At 41.9% G+C, this 19,693-nt stretch overlaps 1 protein-coding gene across 1 annotated transcript in view; it reads left to right on the forward strand.

Moving 5' to 3' along the window:
• Nucleotides 1–19,693, forward strand: part of btaf1 (BTAF1 RNA polymerase II, B-TFIID transcription factor-associated) — a 56,711-nt gene that overhangs the window by 14,703 nt on the left and 22,315 nt on the right. The window contains exons 11-23 of the mRNA XM_079560561.1: nt 60–236; nt 7,324–7,464; nt 9,185–9,309; nt 9,411–9,531; nt 9,630–9,734; nt 10,904–11,053; nt 12,512–12,654; nt 12,740–12,914; nt 15,037–15,240; nt 17,022–17,442; nt 18,746–18,930; nt 19,077–19,233; nt 19,420–19,529. Coding sequence (XP_079416687.1) covers nt 60–236; nt 7,324–7,464; nt 9,185–9,309; nt 9,411–9,531; nt 9,630–9,734; nt 10,904–11,053; nt 12,512–12,654; nt 12,740–12,914; nt 15,037–15,240; nt 17,022–17,442; nt 18,746–18,930; nt 19,077–19,233; nt 19,420–19,529 — 2,214 coding nt within the window. The remainder of the gene's footprint in view (nt 1–59; nt 237–7,323; nt 7,465–9,184; nt 9,310–9,410; nt 9,532–9,629; nt 9,735–10,903; nt 11,054–12,511; nt 12,655–12,739; nt 12,915–15,036; nt 15,241–17,021; nt 17,443–18,745; nt 18,931–19,076; nt 19,234–19,419; nt 19,530–19,693) is intronic.

A 19,693-nucleotide genomic window follows, 5' to 3' on the forward strand; every position in this document is an offset into this window, starting at 1 on the left:
GACTGAACTGATTTGCATGTAGTTTTATTCATTCATCTCCTCCCCCGTTGTCTCTCCAGGTGGTGGCGCCGGTGAGGGAGACGAGCGCGCAGACTCTGGGTGTGGCTCTGCGTCACATGAGCGAGACGGGCGTGTCCATGACGGTGGAGGTGCTGCTGAACCTTCTGAAGGAGCAGCAGTGGGAGGTCCGGCACGGGGGGCTGCTGGGGATCAAGTACGCGCTGGCCGTGCGGCAGGTGAGACTTTGTTTTCGGAAGCGTCCGGGGATCTCCTCACACCAGGGCGTTTCTCCCGGGAGTTTGGTGTCGATCACAGCTGTTTGAATGCTTAAAGTTTCACAAAAGTGGACATTACCTCGTGTCTAGGGCTGTGCCGGTTTGGATTTTTTCATATCACGGGCGTTAATCAACAAATTCCCACGGTTTTGTGATATACCGCTCAGTGGCGTCAGAAGCGTTTTGAAGGTGGGGGGACACATTTGAACAAGGGAGGGGGGCGATCCAAGCACCTGAGCCGCTGTTCTCCTGCCAGACCTGGCGCTTTATGAAAAACTGAGTGAATTAGGCTCTTATTATGAGATGATGCTCATGTTCGCTGATCATTTATTCAGCTTTAGCCTCTTCACTCCGACCATCGCAAACAAACATCTCTGCGCTTGTATCTTCACATTTCCCACAAATACAGATCAAATTGAGTGAAAGGAGAAAGGAAGCAAACATTTACCTGTCAAATGAATTGTTCTGATATTCTTTGGGTAAGTTAGAGTCCAGACAGTCAGGTTTAACACGTGTTGACCGATTGAACACGTGCGTGTCAGCCCGGTGCAGTTTCCCCAAACTCAGGCTACATCAGCTTCATCACCCGCTTTGTAAAGGCAAGGCAAGGCAAGGCAAGTTTATTTGTAGAGCACAAGTCTTACACATGGCAATTCAAAGTGCTTTACAGTTGCATAAATACAAGAAACATAAAACGAATCAATTACAGTAAGAGGCAAGAGTGTAGATAAAATACTTTCAGTTATATGCATTTTTAAGTCTTGTTTAGATTCGCTCTGTCTTGAGCACTATTTTTACTTGCTCGTTCACAAAGTTACCTAACCTCTGTTTTGTCGCTCCTTCTCCTTTGGACATCAACATAAAATGAATCAATTACAGTAAAAGGCAAGAGTGCAGATAAAATACTTTCAGTCATATTCACGGGCAAAAAGAACTGTTTTCAGCCTGGATTTGAATATCGTCAGAGTTGAGGCCTGTCTCATCCTCGTGAAGACTGTTCCAAACACATCCATAACCGATGTTCCTTACCTTTAAGTAGCAACGCAAAACGCTCCGCCACTGAGTGGTGAAAAATGACCCGAATGAGCCTTCCTCTTCTTTAGCGCCTTCTAACGGTTACAATATTTGGTGGATATTTATATACATGGTATCATTAAACGCGGCTTGAATCAAGGAATCCACACATGTTTTAATTTCTTCAGTAGGCCAATTATTTCTTAAGATATGATTGAATAAAGTCCACATGCAGCGTCAAAATCTCCGATTAGAGGTCTGGACCTCGCGCGAAAAAAAAACTTTTTTCCTCTCGGTTTCCGCGGCAACAGATCATGTTCCCGCTTCATGATATTTCCCAGTCAAACAGAACACATATAGCAGAGTCCAATGATGCTGGTGACTTCTACATATCAGCTGTAGATCCTGAGATATTGTGGAGGAAAGTCTCCGCAATTTTGACCGTAAGATAATCATTTTTTTCAAAAGTCACCATCATCAACATAATATTTAGGAAGTATACTTTACTATACGTGCTTTGGTTTGAGATGTAATAGTGATTTTAATCCGCGGCTTTGTGAATGAAAAAAATAAAACGGGCCGCGCCGTGCGTTTTGCTGTTGTCACTCTAACGCCGGCTGAGTCCGTAGAGCAGCTAGCATTAACTCCGCTCCGCTGATGCGCGAACAGGCCGACTGTAGTGCATGGTGTCCACAGTTACAGATAGTCCCCATCTGTAACTGGTTGCGTGCAGGAGTAGTGTAGTATGATCCTAATGGAATTTGTCATATTCTAAATGTGGTCTTTTTTCTTAGAGCAATGCTTGATTCCTCATGGCTGACAAGGATGAAGAGTACCTGGGAGAATTTTCTCAAAGAAATAATCTACCACTCAAGTCTCTCCTTAGTGGCAGCCATACAAGGCTAGAAAACAATTTCACAAATGGATTAATTCTTGAACTGAGGCGATGCGTCTTGCACCGAAAGTTAGCTTGGACAAAACTTCAAACATGGATCATAAATCTGACTCCCAGTGAAATCTATCATTCACACTGTGATTACTTGCTCTCAAAAAACTTTGAGAAAAGATTAAACAAAAAAATCTTACACCTTGTTCAATGCAGAGAAAAACTCTGTAAAAGAAAAAAGGAAAAAGAGATTGTTAATCTGGAGAACACTTCATTTGATTTACCATTGCCACTTCTTGAAGTCACTGTTTCTCCATCCATCATAAACAGAGGCGTTGAGGCAAGTGACACAAACAGTGTCAATTTGACAGAAAGGACCACCGATCATAGTGCCACGGATACTGTAGAGGTTCTCTGTACTCACTTTGATCCAGAAAAAAAAAAGGAAAATTTAGATTTGTTCCATATAAAAAAAGACATAAAATATTATGAAGGATTACTTGCTCAAAAGAGAAGTGAGCTTGCAGGCATCGAGGAAAAGCTTGGTACCGTCAGTCCAAAGAACATTAAAAAACGGAGAAAAACAGCCACTTACTCCCGTCGAAAACTACTGAGGTGTCACTGGAGGATACAAAATCTGGAAAGAAAATGTTTAGAAAAAGACAACCTTCTTTGTTCTATGAAAAAACAGAACATGGTATTAAAAAAGGAAAAGGTATCAGAACAAAAGATGAAATGTAAATACAAGACTTTGTTCATATCCAGTAGCAAAAGTGAGGAGACTTCACAGATAAAATCTCTGAAAGGCATCATCAAGGAACTGAGCAGTGACCTCAGAATGAAAGAAAATGAACTTGTTATTGCCAATGAGAAAATCACTACGAATGAAAAGGAACCTCAAAAATTAAAGTCTGGTGGTATTTTCTGTGATGCACTTCGGATGTGTGTTCTCGAGCTGGTGTCCTTGGAAGTTGCAACTGATAAAGTTGGACGGGTCATTCAAGCTGTTGGCAAGAACCTGTTTGACACCGACTTCAACGAGCTACCCTCCCGGCAAGTTTGTGTCAACATTACTGATGAGGCCCAGTATATTGCTGAGAGGTACATAGCGGAACTTCTCGTGAAAACACCGAACTGGGGTGTCAATAAAGACGGAACCAGCCGCAGAAAAGAGCAGATCCTTGATACTGGTATTACGTTAGGGTCTGGTAAAATGCTGTCACTCGGATTTACCAAAATGGCATCAGAGGACTCTGATACTATTGTAAGAGTCTTCAAAGATAAAATCCAGGAACTATCTGATGCTCATGCTCATGCATCAGAATCTGAAGGTAATTTTGTTCAAGATGTGATGACAAAATTATCTTTCCTCATGAGTGACCGTGCCTCAAATGAGAAAGCTAGTAACAGGAAACTGTGTGAATGGCGGGACAAATTGCTAGAATCCTCTCCTTCAGAGGCTCATGGTCAGGTGGTGCATCACTTCTTCTGCATGGCACATTGTTTGTTGGGTTTTCACAGTTACAGCCGTCAAGAGCTTCAGATCCAACAGTCCGAGCTAGAAACAAATGGAAAATTTGGTCGCGATGCTAGTGGCCAATTTTTCAAGTTCGGAAAAACAGTTGCAGCAGAGCGGGTTGTTCGCATGGTGGCAGAGACTTTTGGCCGGCTGGTGATCATTTGGGCCTCAAAGATATTTGGACAGAGGTTTGTAAGGACAAAGGGATAAAGTCGCATATCAGCAACTACCGGGACAATCGCTTTAATGCATTATTTGCCACAGCTGCTCAAATTATCCACCATTACGCAGACCTAACTCAACTCTTGGAATTGAAAGTGAAGGGTGGTAAGGAAAAAGCTAATCAAAAGTTGGTGTCCATTCAACTTGACCTTTGCTGTCCCAGACTAATGACTCTAGTTCAAGCGTTGGCTGTTATGTACATAAAAGTAACTGGTCCATATCATGCCCTGATAGCAAGCAACAAAGTCCCTTACTTGAGACTATATGGACCAGTGCAGGAACTCTACGACTTCCTAAAAGGATGTCAGCATGATCCTCAGCCTCTCACTGATGTAGAGAAGAATGTGTGTTGTGAATACATGGACATGGTCAACCATGACCTTCACCCAGCTGTCTTCACTTTACTATTCCCAAACGAGGAAGAACTTTTTCTGAGTACGTTGAAGCTGCTCTGTAAGGCTTTTGTGAGAACGTTTGAAAATCAGCTGTCTGACTTTCTTCCTGGCGGCAAGTACTCATCTCCCCCATCTGAAGTACAAATGGAAAGAACAGGTTTTAGCCGCCTGGACAACTTATCGTGTGAACGACATCTTGGTAGCCTTGACGCTAGTCAGCGTAGGCGCCCAAATGCTTCATTCCATTATCACTCAAGTATCGAAATGCTGAAGCAAAACAGCAAAGATTTAGTGAAGTGGATTCTTTCAAAGCCTGCACAAGAACAACAACATCTCTGGATCCAGGCAAGGCGAAATGGAATTTTGCTCCGTAGCAAACACAGGACTGCTCAGAAAAATGAAGAACGTAAAAAGTTTGAAAGTGTTGGAGACATGGCTAGACGTACAAAAGAACGTGCTGCAAAAAAAGTGGTCAAGAAAGCCAAGAAGACAGCACTGGGGAAAAATGACACAAAGAAAAAGAAATGTCGGAAACGGAAGATCTCAGAACAAAGCGACAAAGAAATCAGCTGCAAACACCTAAAGGCTGCGGATGCCCAAGTAGGCAACTTTGTGGCTGTAGCTTTCAGTGAGCCTGACGCCTGGTACATTGGAACTGTATTAAATGTCAACAATGGTGAACTTGATGTCAAGTTCCTGCATCCATCAAAAGGAAATCCGTGTGTCTTCAAGTGGCCAACTGGGTCAGACAATACAGTTGTTGACCCAAAGTACATTATTCATGAAAATGTCCCAATAATTCCTGATGCTTCACTAAGATCTTGGAAGTTGGACAAACAGATGTACATGAATATAGACAGACTTTTTCATGCATATGCCAAGAAACATTTTTAAATAGTGCTTGAGTTTTTTAAGGATGAAATATTGACTTTTTTGCTGAAGGCAGTTGTGATGAAATGCTACTAGACAGGTTGTGATGTGAAGTTTTCAGCTAAACATTTTAAGAAACTGGATGAAAATTGTAAGCTATTATATAGGGTTCTATTCTACTAGTTATATCGATGTATAGAGTTAGCTGTGGCCATATTGTATGGCATGTCTAGTGTTTAACTTTAAGCCTTTTTTTCTCTAATTACCTGACATTTTTGCCAACAAATCTCAACATTTGTGTTATTTGCAGACTCTAAACTTTCCAGTTGTGTATTTAATAACATTTTGAAGGCTTTGTTAGAGGGATTTCTCTAATTGTAATTCCTTTCCTGATTTATCGAGTTTTGGAACCCCCCCCCCCCCCCCAAAAAAAAAAAGAAAGTTGAATTTTCACAGATTTATTCACCATTAGTAGCTTATTCAAAAACTAAACAAGCTATCTTATAGCCTCTAAAACAATCTTTATAATTATTGTGACAACATAGCTGAACCATGAGTTTAAACATGGATTTATGTATTATTTAGATTTCGTCCAAAAAAACATTGTACATTTTGGGCATTTTTACTCAGAAAATGCCTCATATGTATGTGTAATCATTATATTACAGAAAACTTGCAATGCATTTTTTTTTCAAGTATTTGTAAATAATATACAGCAAAAGTTTCAAATTGATATCACCCATTTAAAAAAAATGCCCTATTAACCTGCAGTGTCTTGCCTTGATTATATGTTAAAATATGCAAATTAGTTGCTTTGTCTTAACTCATAAATAAAATCCGACATCATATTTGAAATCACTGACTATTTTTCTTTTAAGGAGTGAATTTTGAGAACAATATTTGGTGAAATGGGAAAGTTAGAGAACACGGAAGCAGAAAATTGTACCAATTTTTGCGATAAATCGGTCCAGACCATATCCTATTGTTTTCATTGTAACTGATTTCACCAAAAGTGGCCGAAAATGAAAACTGAAATGCTCATAACTTTGAAAGTACTTGATGGATTTAAAAAATTCAAGCTGCCTTTTTATCCTCTTGCTGTCCTCTACCACTGTATGCTAATATTGTTTTGATCCACAGTATTTAAAATTTTCACCTGGCATTGCTACTTTAAGTTACTGGTCAGGCCTTTGTACTGATGAAGAAGGGAAACACGCTGTCCACCTGCTGAGGACCGCAAAGAGTCCTGCTCCTCCAGGATAATCCGTGAAAAAGTCTGAAAACACGACGCACGAGTGTCCTTATGCTTTGGTTTGGTCAGATCTGCCAGTCGGTCCAACGATCAGCCTCTTGTCTTCGTTGTTTATCCGTTTTTCACCGGTTTACACAGAGCCATGTTTACATTTCAGCCGCTCTGAGGTGATGGAGCCGCATACACACAGCTTTTTTTTATGGAGGATGAAACGCGGGTCAGATTTGATTGTTCGCCCTCGCGTCGCCTATTGAACAGGCCCAGTCTAAACTTTAAGTAAATGCGCCTCATGTGCATATGGAGCTGGATCTCGTCACCCACACACTCCACGCTCACGTAGGCCTGATACTGTATGTGACTGCTGCACCTCACCTGCTCAGGGCGGCTGGATTTTCATTTTATTTTCACCTGTGGCTGGTCTTTTTTGAGACTTTTGTTAGTTTTTTCGTTGAAACACTTGTTCAGGTTTATTATTAGTTCCTTTTCTGGTTAAATTTTGTTTACTTAAAGGCTTTTTTTTTTTTTTTTTGGACGGTGAGGAACTCAGACCTGCGGTGTGTGTCACGTGACCGCGGTAATCCGGTTACCGCCCCAGGCCTACTTGTGTCAGTGCTATATTCAAGTTGATTTGCATCTTCACATTCCTCATATAAGTACTTGTCTTTAAAGGCAGAGCTTGTGGTTATATACCAATTATTCAACATATATTGTCTACATTGTCTGCAGGCACACCCCAAGTTTCAAAACACTTCACCATTAGCGGTTGAAAGCCTTTATATATTTAGTATGATCTCATCTTCACATTATATTAAAGAACAGCATAAGGTGGGATAAGAACTACCTGCTCTGCTTCTTTTTTTCTAATGGTGCTAAATAATGTTGTCGTCCAGGACCTGATCTCGGTGCTGCTGCCGCGGGTGCTTCCTGCTGTCACTGTGGGGCTTCAGGACCTGGATGACGACGTCAGAGCTGTGGCCGCCTCTGCTCTCATCCCTGTGGTGGAGGGGCTCGTCCAGCTCCTCCCCAGTAAAGTAAGACACACGAACTGCCTTTTTCAATGATGGGGGTAAAATAGAATGCGTTGATAAATGCAGAGGAGGGATCACTGTTTGCAAGTCATCTCCCAAGTCTTTGCAGTGAAGATTGGTATAATTTTTCAATAAATCAATCAAAACAACTTTATTCATTCCAATGGGCAATTCTGTTCACTGCTCTCTGGTCATAAAAAACAGTAAATGGAGACACAAGCAACCATATACAGACGTCATGAACTGTAAGTGCATCAGGACACAAAGGGACCAGTAAAAATGAGGGGAAAAAAAGAATTTCTGACAGCAGTCGGAATGAAGGACTTTGAATAGTGGTTTCTTTTCTGTTGGGGGACGACATATCGCCTCCCGGAGGCATCAGAGTTCAGTGCGACCGCAAGATATGATTTTGTTGACCCAAAATCGATGTCTTTTGGACGACTCTTTTCTTAGAGTGAGGCGAGGTCTTCAAAACGCACACCAGAAATTTGTATTTATTTATCAGGGACGATACAATCAACATAGTTACAATTAATATTTGCAGCTGATGCGATGCATGAAGAGCTTGTAGCTAGTGCTAGTTCGCAGCTCATGTCCCTGGTTGGGCCTTACTACACACTTTGACAATGTGGTTCAGACTTATTTTTCACCGACAGGCGTCAAACCAGCAAATAAAAGAAAAGGTTAAGACACTTTCACTAAAATAATGATAAAAGTTACTTAAAATATTTGCTGATACATTAAGAGAGTTCAGTTTCCTCATCAGGTGAACTCGCTGCTGTCCACGTTTTTTCAAATCTTCCTGAATTATTTTTACTGTGTGGATGTCTATGCAGCACAAACTGTGCTTGTTTATGTTAAGGCAGTTAAATAACTAATTTATATAACCAAATATATACTTCATGAGAGTCTTTAGACGAGAAGTATCCTGTTTTCAAAGTAGTGCCGCACAGTATCGTATTGCAATATGAGGTAATGCAAAATGCATCGCTAGAAGCCACAAAGGCCTTTGTGAAGCAGCTGAGATCGTCAGAAAGTCGCTGGTGTCATTTCGCTACGGAGCATCTAAAACGCTGCTAAATGGGCCGCACGTTGGGGGGATGTGGAGCGGTGGACTCGATTTTACCATTTTCCAAATCGTCTGTTTTTAAAAGCATGAATTCATTGAATTAATTCGATTTATTGCACAGCGATTCTACAACCTAAGATTTTCCCCATGATGAGTGATCATTTGTCACAGACGGCCAAAATCGTGCAGTGTACACTACACTCAGCTAATTAATTTATGTAACCAAATAATAATATATACTTCATGAGAGACACGAGAAGTATCCTGTTTTCAAAGTAGTGCCACACAATATCGTATTGCAATATGTGGTGATGCAATATGCATCGCAAGAAGCCACAAAGCCACCTTCACTCACATTTTTTGCATCCTCGTAAACATAACATGTGCGGGTCTTACAAACGTGCAAAAGTTCAGTTTTAGTGCTAATTTAGTTCCATTTTAGCCTTGTTTTGGTGCTGAGTTTTGGGTGCTTTTGTCTTCGCTGTAAAATGTGTACTAATGGACCACACCATGTTGAAATGGTGTAGTAGGATATCGCCATAATATGGTTATAGAAATATTGCACACCACTTCCAAGTCTCAGGGCTTCAGTCCGTGCAGTCTCCACAGAGCCCATAGGAGTGCTCATGTGGAGCTGATTCATCTGTCCTCCAGGTGCCCTTCATCGTGAACACTTTGTGGGACTCTCTCTTGGACCTGGACGACCTCACCGCCTCCACAAACAGCATCATGACGTTACTCTCCCTGCTGCTCACGTATCCACAAGTCCGACAGAGCAGGTCAGCAGTCCCATTGATTTGATTTGAGATAGATTTGATAATGCTTGCCTTTGTTTTTAAACTTGGGCTCCCTGGGGACATTGATCGTGTTTTGTTTGTAGCATGCAGGAGTCGTTAACCGTCCTGGTCCCTCGGGTTTGGCCTTTTCTTAGACACACCATCTCCTCAGTGAGACGAGCCGCGCTGGAAACGCTGTTTACTCTCTTATCCAAAGCCGACCAGGTAAAGAACACCTAATCATGTTAATAATTACACTTTTCATAAAGATAATACACTGTTTACAGCAATCTGTACGTTGTATTGCTCCATTTCTTCTCCAGAACTGTTCCCTGTGGATAAACCCCATCCTACAGGATATGCTGCGACACATATTCCAATGCTGTATATTGGAAAGCAATGAGGAGATCCTAGAGTTGGTCCAAAAGGTTTGTGAATACCACTTTTATGAGTCTACAATTCATTAACTTGAAATTTGAGTGCAATTTTTATCCATTTGTTTATTGGGCCGGACACAAAACGGAGTTTGAATCTATTTCCATATCTTTTTTCAATAAGTGATCAACCCCTTAACCCACACCTGAACGGAGCACATTTTCTCCGGTTTGTCATTGCTCAAAACGAAAAACTTCTGGAAAAAGGCGACAAAAACAAGGAAAGTGCAACAACAAAAACATAACTGTTGTGCAGTTCAAAATGATTCGAGCGCACACAGCAGCATGGCTTTAGCTAGGTTACATAAAAATAGCAAAAATGGGACAAAAAAATGACAAATGTGACAAAAAATTACAAAAATGTGATAAAAAATTACAAAAAATGTGACAAAAATATGACAAAAAAGTGAGAAAACATTGGCAAAAAAGTGACGAAAAATGTCACAAGAAATGACCAAAATGTGACAAAAAAATGACAAAAATGTGATGAAAAAAATACGAAAAAATGACACAAATGTGATAAAAAAAACAAACAAATGTGCTGAAAATTTTATGAAAAGGTGGCAAAAATGTGACAAAAATGTGACAAAAAAATGACAAAAACTGACAAAAAAATGACAATGTGACAAAAAATGACAAAAAGTGACAAAAAAATTACACAAATGTGACAAATGAGTTGTTGTTTTGGGGTATTTTGAATACCCCCAAAAAAATGATGATAAAAAAAAAATCTGAGATGAGGAAAAAGATCCTCTCGGTTCAGGCGGGAGTTAAGAGGTTAAGCTATGCCCCAGTGTCTGGAGTGAGAATTCTGGTCATCTTTAAAAATCAATGACTCCGCACAGGAATCTGCTAGAGACTTTACTCTACATTTCACGGTCCGGATTGAATCATCTCTGGGCCATCTTTGGGCCGCCTGTTGGAGACCCCTGATGTAGGATTTAAAAACCAAAACCATGCTATATCGGCTATCTTTATGTAACTAAACTGAAATAATCCAAACACGGTAGAATTGTAGCTATTACCCAATACGTCCATGAAGCATGCACTACGGGCCACGTTCTCACTGATACCGTCCACTGCTCGTCCTGTTCCATATCCTCGCCTGTAGCCGGGGGAAAGGGCTCTGTTTCTGATGTCTGCTGTTGTGACGTGTTGCACAGGTGTGGATGGAGCTCCTGGCGCAGGCTCCGCAGCAGTTCGTGGTGGCGGCCAGCTGTCCGTGGATGGGCGCCTGGCTCTGCCTCATGATGCAGGCCTCACGCATCCCCATTGACATCAACATGCTCCTGGAGGTCAAGGCCAGGTCCAAGGTGAGCATTTTAATATGAGTAAAGCCTTGTTTTTAATGTTGTTGACTTTGGCTTTTTTTAAATTCTTTTTTTTAGATCCAAGTTTTGAAGCTGTAATGATTGTTTTCCCCAAATTGTTTCCCCTCATTTGTGCACATTTTTTATCACTAATATTTTCCCTATTTCTGCCTTCTTTTTTTCCCATTTCCCCCCCCAATTTATTCCCTATTTCTCCCAATTTTAACACAATTCTTGACATTGCAGATGAACCCGAAATTGAAAATCTTCCACACATTATTGTTCTGTTTTCCGGTTCTAGATGAGAAATATTTGAGTATAGGTATCATTCAGGCATCTGTATCAAACATCGAATATCCCTAGTCAATAAAAATAAAACACTTGCCGTAAATTCTCTAATACTGGCCTGTATTCCATTAGCGGCCGGGTCTCTGACAGAGGCCGGGTCTCTGACAGAGGCCGGGTCTCTAACAGAGGCCGGGTTCGCGGCTGGCGGAGGCAAATTAAAGCCGTTCTCTAAAACAGGCCGGGGCTTTTATTAGAAACTATAGCGGTAGAAATATTCCCCATGTTAGGAATTTGTCTCAATGATAACTCACGTGCAGGAAGTAAACAAACTGGAACTCAGGCCGATGGAGACGCTGCGGAGGAGCTGATCCGAGCGTAACATTGACACAGATTTAGCCACTTTTCAAACCTCCAGTGACTATTTGTGGAAACAGGGCAAGAAACAAATGTTGTGAGACCCTCCAGGGTTTTAATAAAGTCACCATCGCGTCTTCAAAGCACGTCCAGCTGCTCCGTGTGCAGGTCAGTCCCACGCCTCAAAATAACTCCTCCGATTCATCTTCTCTCGGGTCAGTCTCATGATCGATCACAAACACAAACGCTCCGTCTAAACTCGCCTTTTACACAAGATAACAACAAATAAACCGGTCCGCGGTAAAAACGTAACAGAAACCTGCAGTGACATTGATGTCAATGCTCCGCTAACAGCAACGAAACACTTCCTGTTGTCCCGACAAAATAAAAGGCGTCAATGTTCCAGCCGCTGGGAGAGGGTTTGAAATGTTAATTAATAAATGAACCTAATATTTTAGGTGCAAATGGCGACAAATCTCGTTTTTCTTTGTTTTCCTGGTCGTCCGTTTTGCTCAAATAGAAATAAAGGCCTGTCTCTAATTGTGGCCTGGTTCCGATAAAGGCCTGGTCCGAGATGCCTCTGAGTAAATAAAGGCCCCGGCCTATATTAGAGCATTTACGGTATAAAGCCTACAACTCAAACCAGGAGGATATCTCTCCATTTCACGATCAAAAGGTTACTCTGATCCCACTATTTCCTCTATACGTTTCATTTTGTTTGGCAAGCACAATTGAACTTTTCTTCGGGGCATGTACTAAACTAGCCTCAGTGATTTTTCGAATAGAGAAGAGACGAATGAGGATTTTGTTATTGAACAGGACAAGTCCGGTGTGAAGGCTCGTCAGGGGTGTAACCAGGTCAAAGAGACGGTTCAGGAGTACATCGCCGGAGCAGAGACTGTGACTGACGACTCGGGGGCCAGGGACTACGTGGTGGTGCGGGCGCGACTCATGGCCGCCAAGTGAGTGCTCAACACAAACCTGTAAAGTGTAGACTCTCTCTCTGCTTTCACTAAGAGACTGCCTTGTTCTGCGTGTCCTGCTCAGGCTGCTGGGCGCCCTGTGCCGCTCCATCTGTGACCCTCAGCTGAACTCGTCCTCTCAGGAGCTGCGTCCGGCCGAGTCTCTGGGACAACTGCTGCTCTTCCACCTCAACTCAAAGTCCGCCCTGCAGCGCATCGCGGTGGCCCTGGTGCTGTGCGAGTGGGCCGCGCAGCAGAAGGTGAACTAATGCTCGCCATACTGTCAAGTCAGTTAGAAACTTTTCTATATTTTCACTGTTTTTGAAAATATAGAAACGCGGTGGTGGTTCCTCCCCTCCTGGAGCTGCCACCTTAACGTGGTGGAGGCGTTTGAGCGTCCGAATGATCCTGGGAGCTCTGTTGTCGGGGGCTTCGTCCCATGGCAAACAGGTCCTAGGTGACGGGTCAGACGTCCCTTATGAGAGACCAACAGGCCCAGTTTGAACCATGAGGCTGTCCTTCCGTGGACCCACCACCTACAGGAGGAGCTAATAGGGGCAGGTGCAATGTGATTTGGGCAACTCCAACAGCTGCCCCACGACCCGGCAACAGACAAGTGGAAGAAAATGGATGAATGGATAGATGGATGAATTGTCCCAAAATGTAGACCTTGAATGTTAGTTAGTTAGTTAATTTTTTTTTTTCCTCGGTCATTATGAACATTTAAATCACATGCTTTCCAAAGATCTTATACAATAAGAAAACACATACATGAAGAATTTAAGTGCTAAATGAAGCCTGACCGAAAGGGGTTTAGGCTGAAGCCAAGACTTATTCTGCCTAAACCCCTTCTACAACTGTGACTCTGTGTCCAAAGAGACACATTATACACTTTCTCTAATACCAACGATGGAAACACTTACGCACAAAACTTAAACTTCAACAATCAGAAACTATGCTATGTATCCTCGATCGACTTCTCTTCTAATGGTCTTCATTCAAGTGTTCTATACTTCTCTATCATGTTTAACTTATACATTTTCTTGAATGCTTTAATAGTTTTGGAGCCTTAAGTTGAATAGATAAACCGTTCCATAGATCAACGCCTTTAACTGATAAACACCTCCTCTTAGTATTACTGTGCGCCATAGGTTTTTGTAGCAGATCAGTTCCTCTAAGGTTTTATATAGATTCTCTAGTTTGAAACATCTCCTGTAAACACTGAGGGAGCATAAGATTGTGAGCTTATGTCACTTAGGCCCTGTCCCATTCAAATCCTAGCCCTAGATTTGAGCCCTTGCCCTAGATTTTGCGCGTTCCCTCGGAGGGGTGGGGTGTCCCAATACTTTAGGAGCAAGAGGAAGTGGCTATCTGCCCTTGAACAGGCCCCTCGGCAGCAAGTCGGCTCAGGAGCAGACTTGTGGCCAAGGGAGTATAAAGATGGCGGCTACCGGTGGAAGTGACAATTACAAATGTAAGAATACGCAAATAAGCCTATAAAAATTCTGAATGATCTCTAGCTGAAGCCCTTCCCCTGTGGTGCAAGAGGACTGGAAGTGTTGTGTTTTATGTTCTACTTATGTGACATGGATGATTATTGACTGACCTATGAAACACTAATGCATCATTTTTAATTGTTCAACCCCTTAAATCCAACCTGAACTGAGCACATTTTCTCCAGTTTGGCTTTACCCCAGTCCAAAAGCTTCTGGAAAAAAGCTGTGAAAATAGCAACAAAACTGAGACGAAAACAATGATGGAAATGTGATTGATAAAAAGTGATGAAAAATGGGTGAAAAAGTGGCAAAAATGTCACAAAAATGACAAAAGAAATGACAAAAAAAATGACAAAAAAAATGAAGTTGATTACCCAACAAAAAAATGATGACGTGAGAAAAAAGATCCTCTTCGTTCAGGCGGGAGTTAAGAGGTTTAACTTTTGAGAGCAGACAAGGAAAATCTAAAACCGAAATAACAATTTTTAAATCAAGGGTTGTGTTTTCTTAATGGGCCTAATTGTAGCTACATTATGAAATGTTAATGAGCAGGACTCTGAGCAGTTTTCCTCAAAGATCAGGAGACTTTTTAAAGTTTATTTCAAATAAAATACATTCAAATCATAATCGTCAAAGCAAAAATATCTATTCTTTTTTTGGCTATATCGCTCAGCCCTTCTCTGGACTAACCCAACATCTGGACGCAGTTTCGTAGTACAATTGTACAATGACAAATAAAGCACTTACCAGTACAAAGATTACTCAAAGATGCATGAGTGTGTTGAAACACAGCTCCAGGTATGTTTTTGATGAGAGATCAACATTGTAGCATGGTTAAAAGCTCTAAAAGTCGATGTGTCTAAACGCCGTTGTGTTGTCTCCTCAGGACTGTCAGTTGGTGTCTTCCATGGTGCAGCCTCGTCTCCTCGCCATCCTCTCGGAGCAGCTGTACTACGATGAGATCGCCATCCCCTTCACTCGGATGCAGAACGAATGTAAACAGCTCATCGCGCTCCTCGCCGACGCTCAAATAGACGTGAAGGACCGCCTCAACTGCAGCGTCTTTACCATCGACCAGGCCAGTGAGCTGGTAGGTTCACAATGCAGCATTTTCCGCCTTTGCTGTGTTCATTTTGATGACTGATTTTGTTTTCGGTTTGATGTAAAGTTAGATATTAATTTCATCATTTTATTCAGACATATTTACTCAAATTTAACTGTTTCATAGATTTTTTCCTTTGGCATTCAAAGTGAACATATCATGCAAAAATCTGACAAGGAAACAATGGGGTAAAGCTCAAAAAAAGCAAAGACAGATTTGGAGATCACTACATTCACGCAGTTTTGAGTAGTCCTCGGGAAACCTGTTCAGTTTAGCCGTTTCTGTGGCGTCAGCGCTTCGTTCTGTACTTCCTGGGTACAATTGCTCATTGTTAAAACCTGAAACTGTCCTCCACATTTTTAAAGCCCATAATCCAACATGTGAGTTCTGTGCCGCACTGCTAAAAGGTTTAATCAAGCCACGATGAAGCTGTAAAGCACAAAGTAAATGAAAGTAAATGAAAAGTTTGACGTTATTCCCACAGCTGCCTGCAGGAGGAGCACCATGCAGAGTCTTCACCAGCTCTAGGCCTGTATTTCATTGTTAGTATTAACCTCTTAACTCCCACTGGAACGGATCCCATTTTCTCCAGTTTGGCGTTGATCAAGAAGCTTATTGGGAAAAAAGCACCAAAACAGCCACAAAAAATGAGAAGAAACAAGGATGTAAACGTAACAAAAAAAATGACAAAAACTGAACAAATATTTGACAAAAATTCAACAAACATGTGACAAAAACTCAACCAACAAGTGACCAAAAATAAAAAGAAATGTGAGAAAAACTCACCCAAAATGAGAAAAACTGAACAAAAATGTGACACAAATTTGACAAAAATGTGACAAAAAATCAAGCAAAAAGTGACCAAAAATGTATAATAAATGTGAGAAAAACTCAACCAAAAAGAGGTTAAAAAACACCTGCTCAAATAAAGAAATAAAGGCCGCCTATATTAGAGTCTATTTCATTAACCTCTTAACCCCCGATTTAACTGAGCACAGTTTCTCCAGTTCGACTTTACCCAAATCTAAGTCAAAACAGCGACTGAAACGAGTCGTAAATGAGGATGAAAAAATGAGGCTTTACTCCGGCCTATGAACTTTAGATTTGGGTAAAGCCAAACTGGAGAAAATGTGCTCGGTTCAATGACAAATGACAAAAATGTGATTAAGAAAATGCCGAAAAAAATCACAAAAAATTTACTAAAAAGGACAAAAAAGGACAAAAAAATGACAAAAATAAGTTGAATACCCAACAAAAAAATGATGGAAAAAAAATCTGACGTGAGGAAAAAGATCCTCTCGGTTCAGGCGGGAGTTAAGAGGTTAAGGCTAAGTTCAGGACTTCATAAAAAATCCAAGAGAGCTAGCTTCAGTGACTTCATGTGAAACAAATGCTAAACCGAAACATTTGAGCTAAACTCAACTGATGCATTTTGGTTGGATTTTCTTATTTACAAAGTGCCAAAAGGACTTAATGTTAATTTTATTGTCATCTAATCGCTCTAGTTAAACTTACTCACTCTGTTGAAGCAGCTCCTGTCTCTGCCCCTGTCTCTCCGATATTTTCCTGAGCAACCTCAAATAAACACGACCGTACGGCCTGGGTCACTGAGTGCAAAACACGGACTGGATCAGTTAAAACCAGGGACTCGGACTGGATTGAACAGGCGTAGTAACTCATAAAACAAAAGCCTCCACAGCAATGCAAATACAAATCTACATGCAAAACGTATCCCTTAGTTTTTCCTGACTGGTTCCTCTTGTTCCCAGGTGACCACCATCTTCAGTGAATCCACAGCCGGTCTGAACTCCAAGTCGAAGGAGTGGCAGTGTTTGGACAGCAAAAGGCAGCAGGCCCAGTCCACAGTGATGGAGACCAACAGTGACTGGCAGCAGCTCCATCTGCGGGTGCACATGTTCACCGCCTGCGCCGTCGTCAACCTGCAAGTGCTCCCCGATAAACTCAACCCCCTGGTGCGCCCCCTCATGGAGACGTTAAAGCGAGAGGAGAACACGCTGATTCAAGGATATGCCGCTTCTTTTATTGCCAAGCTCCTGCAACAATGCGCTGGTCGCTCCCCGTGTCCCAATCCAAAGATTATCAAGAACCTGTGTGCCTCTGTGTGTGTGGACGCTCTGTCCACGCCGTCGTCCGCCTGTCCTGTCCCTCCCACACAGGACAACGCTAAAGGTACGGAACTGTTAGGGATGCGCGATAATATCGGCCGCCGATAATTAGCGGCATTTATTGGCATTTTGAAGCCATCCCCAATAAAGCCGATAAAAAAAAAATTATAATTATAAACTCAAATGACATTGAATCTGCGGCTCCAGCTCGCTGCCTTTCTCTCTCGGCCCCGCTCGTCCTGCAGCCCGGAGCTGCTGCAGACTCAGGACAGCACATTTACAACTGCAGATATTCGCTCTCCACGGCCGACTTCTGCACGGTTTTAGCTGAAAAATACAACGAGTATTCCAGCAAAACAGCTGTGCAGGCGCTCTCCGTGAAGGAAGAGTTTTTAGACTTTTTACATCGAAGTCACTTCAACATTAGCACCGCAACAAAATGAGAAAAAGACGAGGAAATGTGAACCGGTGACCCGCTCATGTGAGTTACTGGAACAGAGCGGGGCCTAAAAACCCATGAATTATCTTCATATTTCTGATCAAATAAACACGATAGCCCCGCGACTGAAGCGCTATGAACGAGAGAAGTTGTACATTGATGAAATGAGCCGCGCTGCCACACGAGGCACAAATGCTTAAATGAGCCCAATGCAGGAGAGAGGCTTGTTTTTGTGCTGTAGTGTCGTATTATTAGTCAGAATCTGTCACAGATTTGGCATCACTTCTCTCTCATGTCAGAGACGCTTCTAGACTCAGTGAAATACTATAATACTGTCTATATTCCAGTATTGTAAATAAGAATTCATAAGTATGATGTCAACAAAAAGAAAAACACTAGGAAGGAAGTAGTAGTAGTAACATTCTTCTTTTTTTTTTTTTTTCTAACAAGATGTGACACAGATGAGCAGAGCAGACCTGCTCAGATGATGGAACTGTAAAAACCAGAGCTTTAGAAAAAGGTGGAGACTCAAACCCAAAGTAAAACTCATTATTTGATTTATATTCATACACTTGTATATTGCTTGGTAGAGTTAATACATTTTGGGCAGAACTGTTACAGTGAGTTCTTGTCACAAAATAAAGTGCAAATATATATATATATACATAATTATCGGTGTCATTATCGGTTATCGGTATCGGGACATGTGGAATTATCGGTTATCGGTTCAAATTGGCATTATCGTGCATCACAAGTTACGGAGTTAAGGAAAAGTTGCGAAGGAAATTGCGGGTTATTGGAATAGTTGCGGAAAAGTTGCGACTCCGCACTGATTTCGCGGAGTTTGCTTGATGTTGGAGGGACTGTAAAGCGTGTGGATAAAGAACGCTTTTGCAGACTGTGACTCTCTTCCCTCCTCGTCTTCCAGGCTGCTGTTCGGAAAAGGACGGCATGAATCATATGGTGAATAAGACCCGTGGCATTATCACTTTGTACCGGCACCAGAAAGCGGCGTTCGCCATCACCAGCAAGAGAGGCCCGGTCCCAAAGGCCCCCAAGCCCCAAAGCACGGAGCTCCCCCCGGGCAGCTTCATCAACACCGACAATGACGAGGTATGACCACTATAAACATCCTGCAATACGTTTAAGTTTCCACCAGAGATGTCATAGTTTTGCGAAGATTTTTAGGAGAAATTGTCGTATTTTTATGATTTCCAGACTAATATCATGTGACCATCTTTTTGTGCTTCATCTTTTAGAGCAGGAAACCTTTTCTCATCCAGAGACGAGGAGCGGACTTTTCGCTGACAACCATCGCAAAGCACTTTGGATCGGACGTGACCAAGTCGCTGCCGTATCTGTGGGAGAACACGGTGGGACCTCTGCGAGCCGTCGTGAACGAGAACCAGGAGATCAGTACGTGAACTTCAGGGACACGGATTTATGAAGTTCATTAGCGAGTTTTGTGGTTTATGGTTTCAGTCTGATTGAGGGTTTAGCAGAAACCTTAGTGACTTAATTTTTCATAGGGATGTTGATGTCCGTGCTTTATAATCCCTGGGGTTTTGTACGACTACTGGACTTTTTTTTCTTCTTCTAAAGACAGGAATGTTCAGATGGAAAGAGGAGATGCTGCTGCACAGGAACTGATCAACTCTCTTCAAGTTTTGGAAGTTATGGCACCGGCAATGTCTGCGCAACTGAAACCTTTGGTAAATGACGAATACCCACCAAACAAATTAAATTGTTGATTTAAGATATTCTCCTTCCTCCTCTTCTTCTTCCTCCTCTTCTTCCTCTTCTTCTACTTCTCCTTCTCCTTCCTCTTCCTCTTCTTCCTCTTCTACTTCTAGGTCTACTTCTTCTACTTCTTCTA

The sequence above is a fragment of the Gobius niger genome (assembly GCF_951799975.1).
Source record: "Gobius niger genome assembly, chromosome: 7".
Classification (NCBI taxonomy): domain Eukaryota; kingdom Metazoa; phylum Chordata; class Actinopteri; order Gobiiformes; family Gobiidae; genus Gobius; species Gobius niger.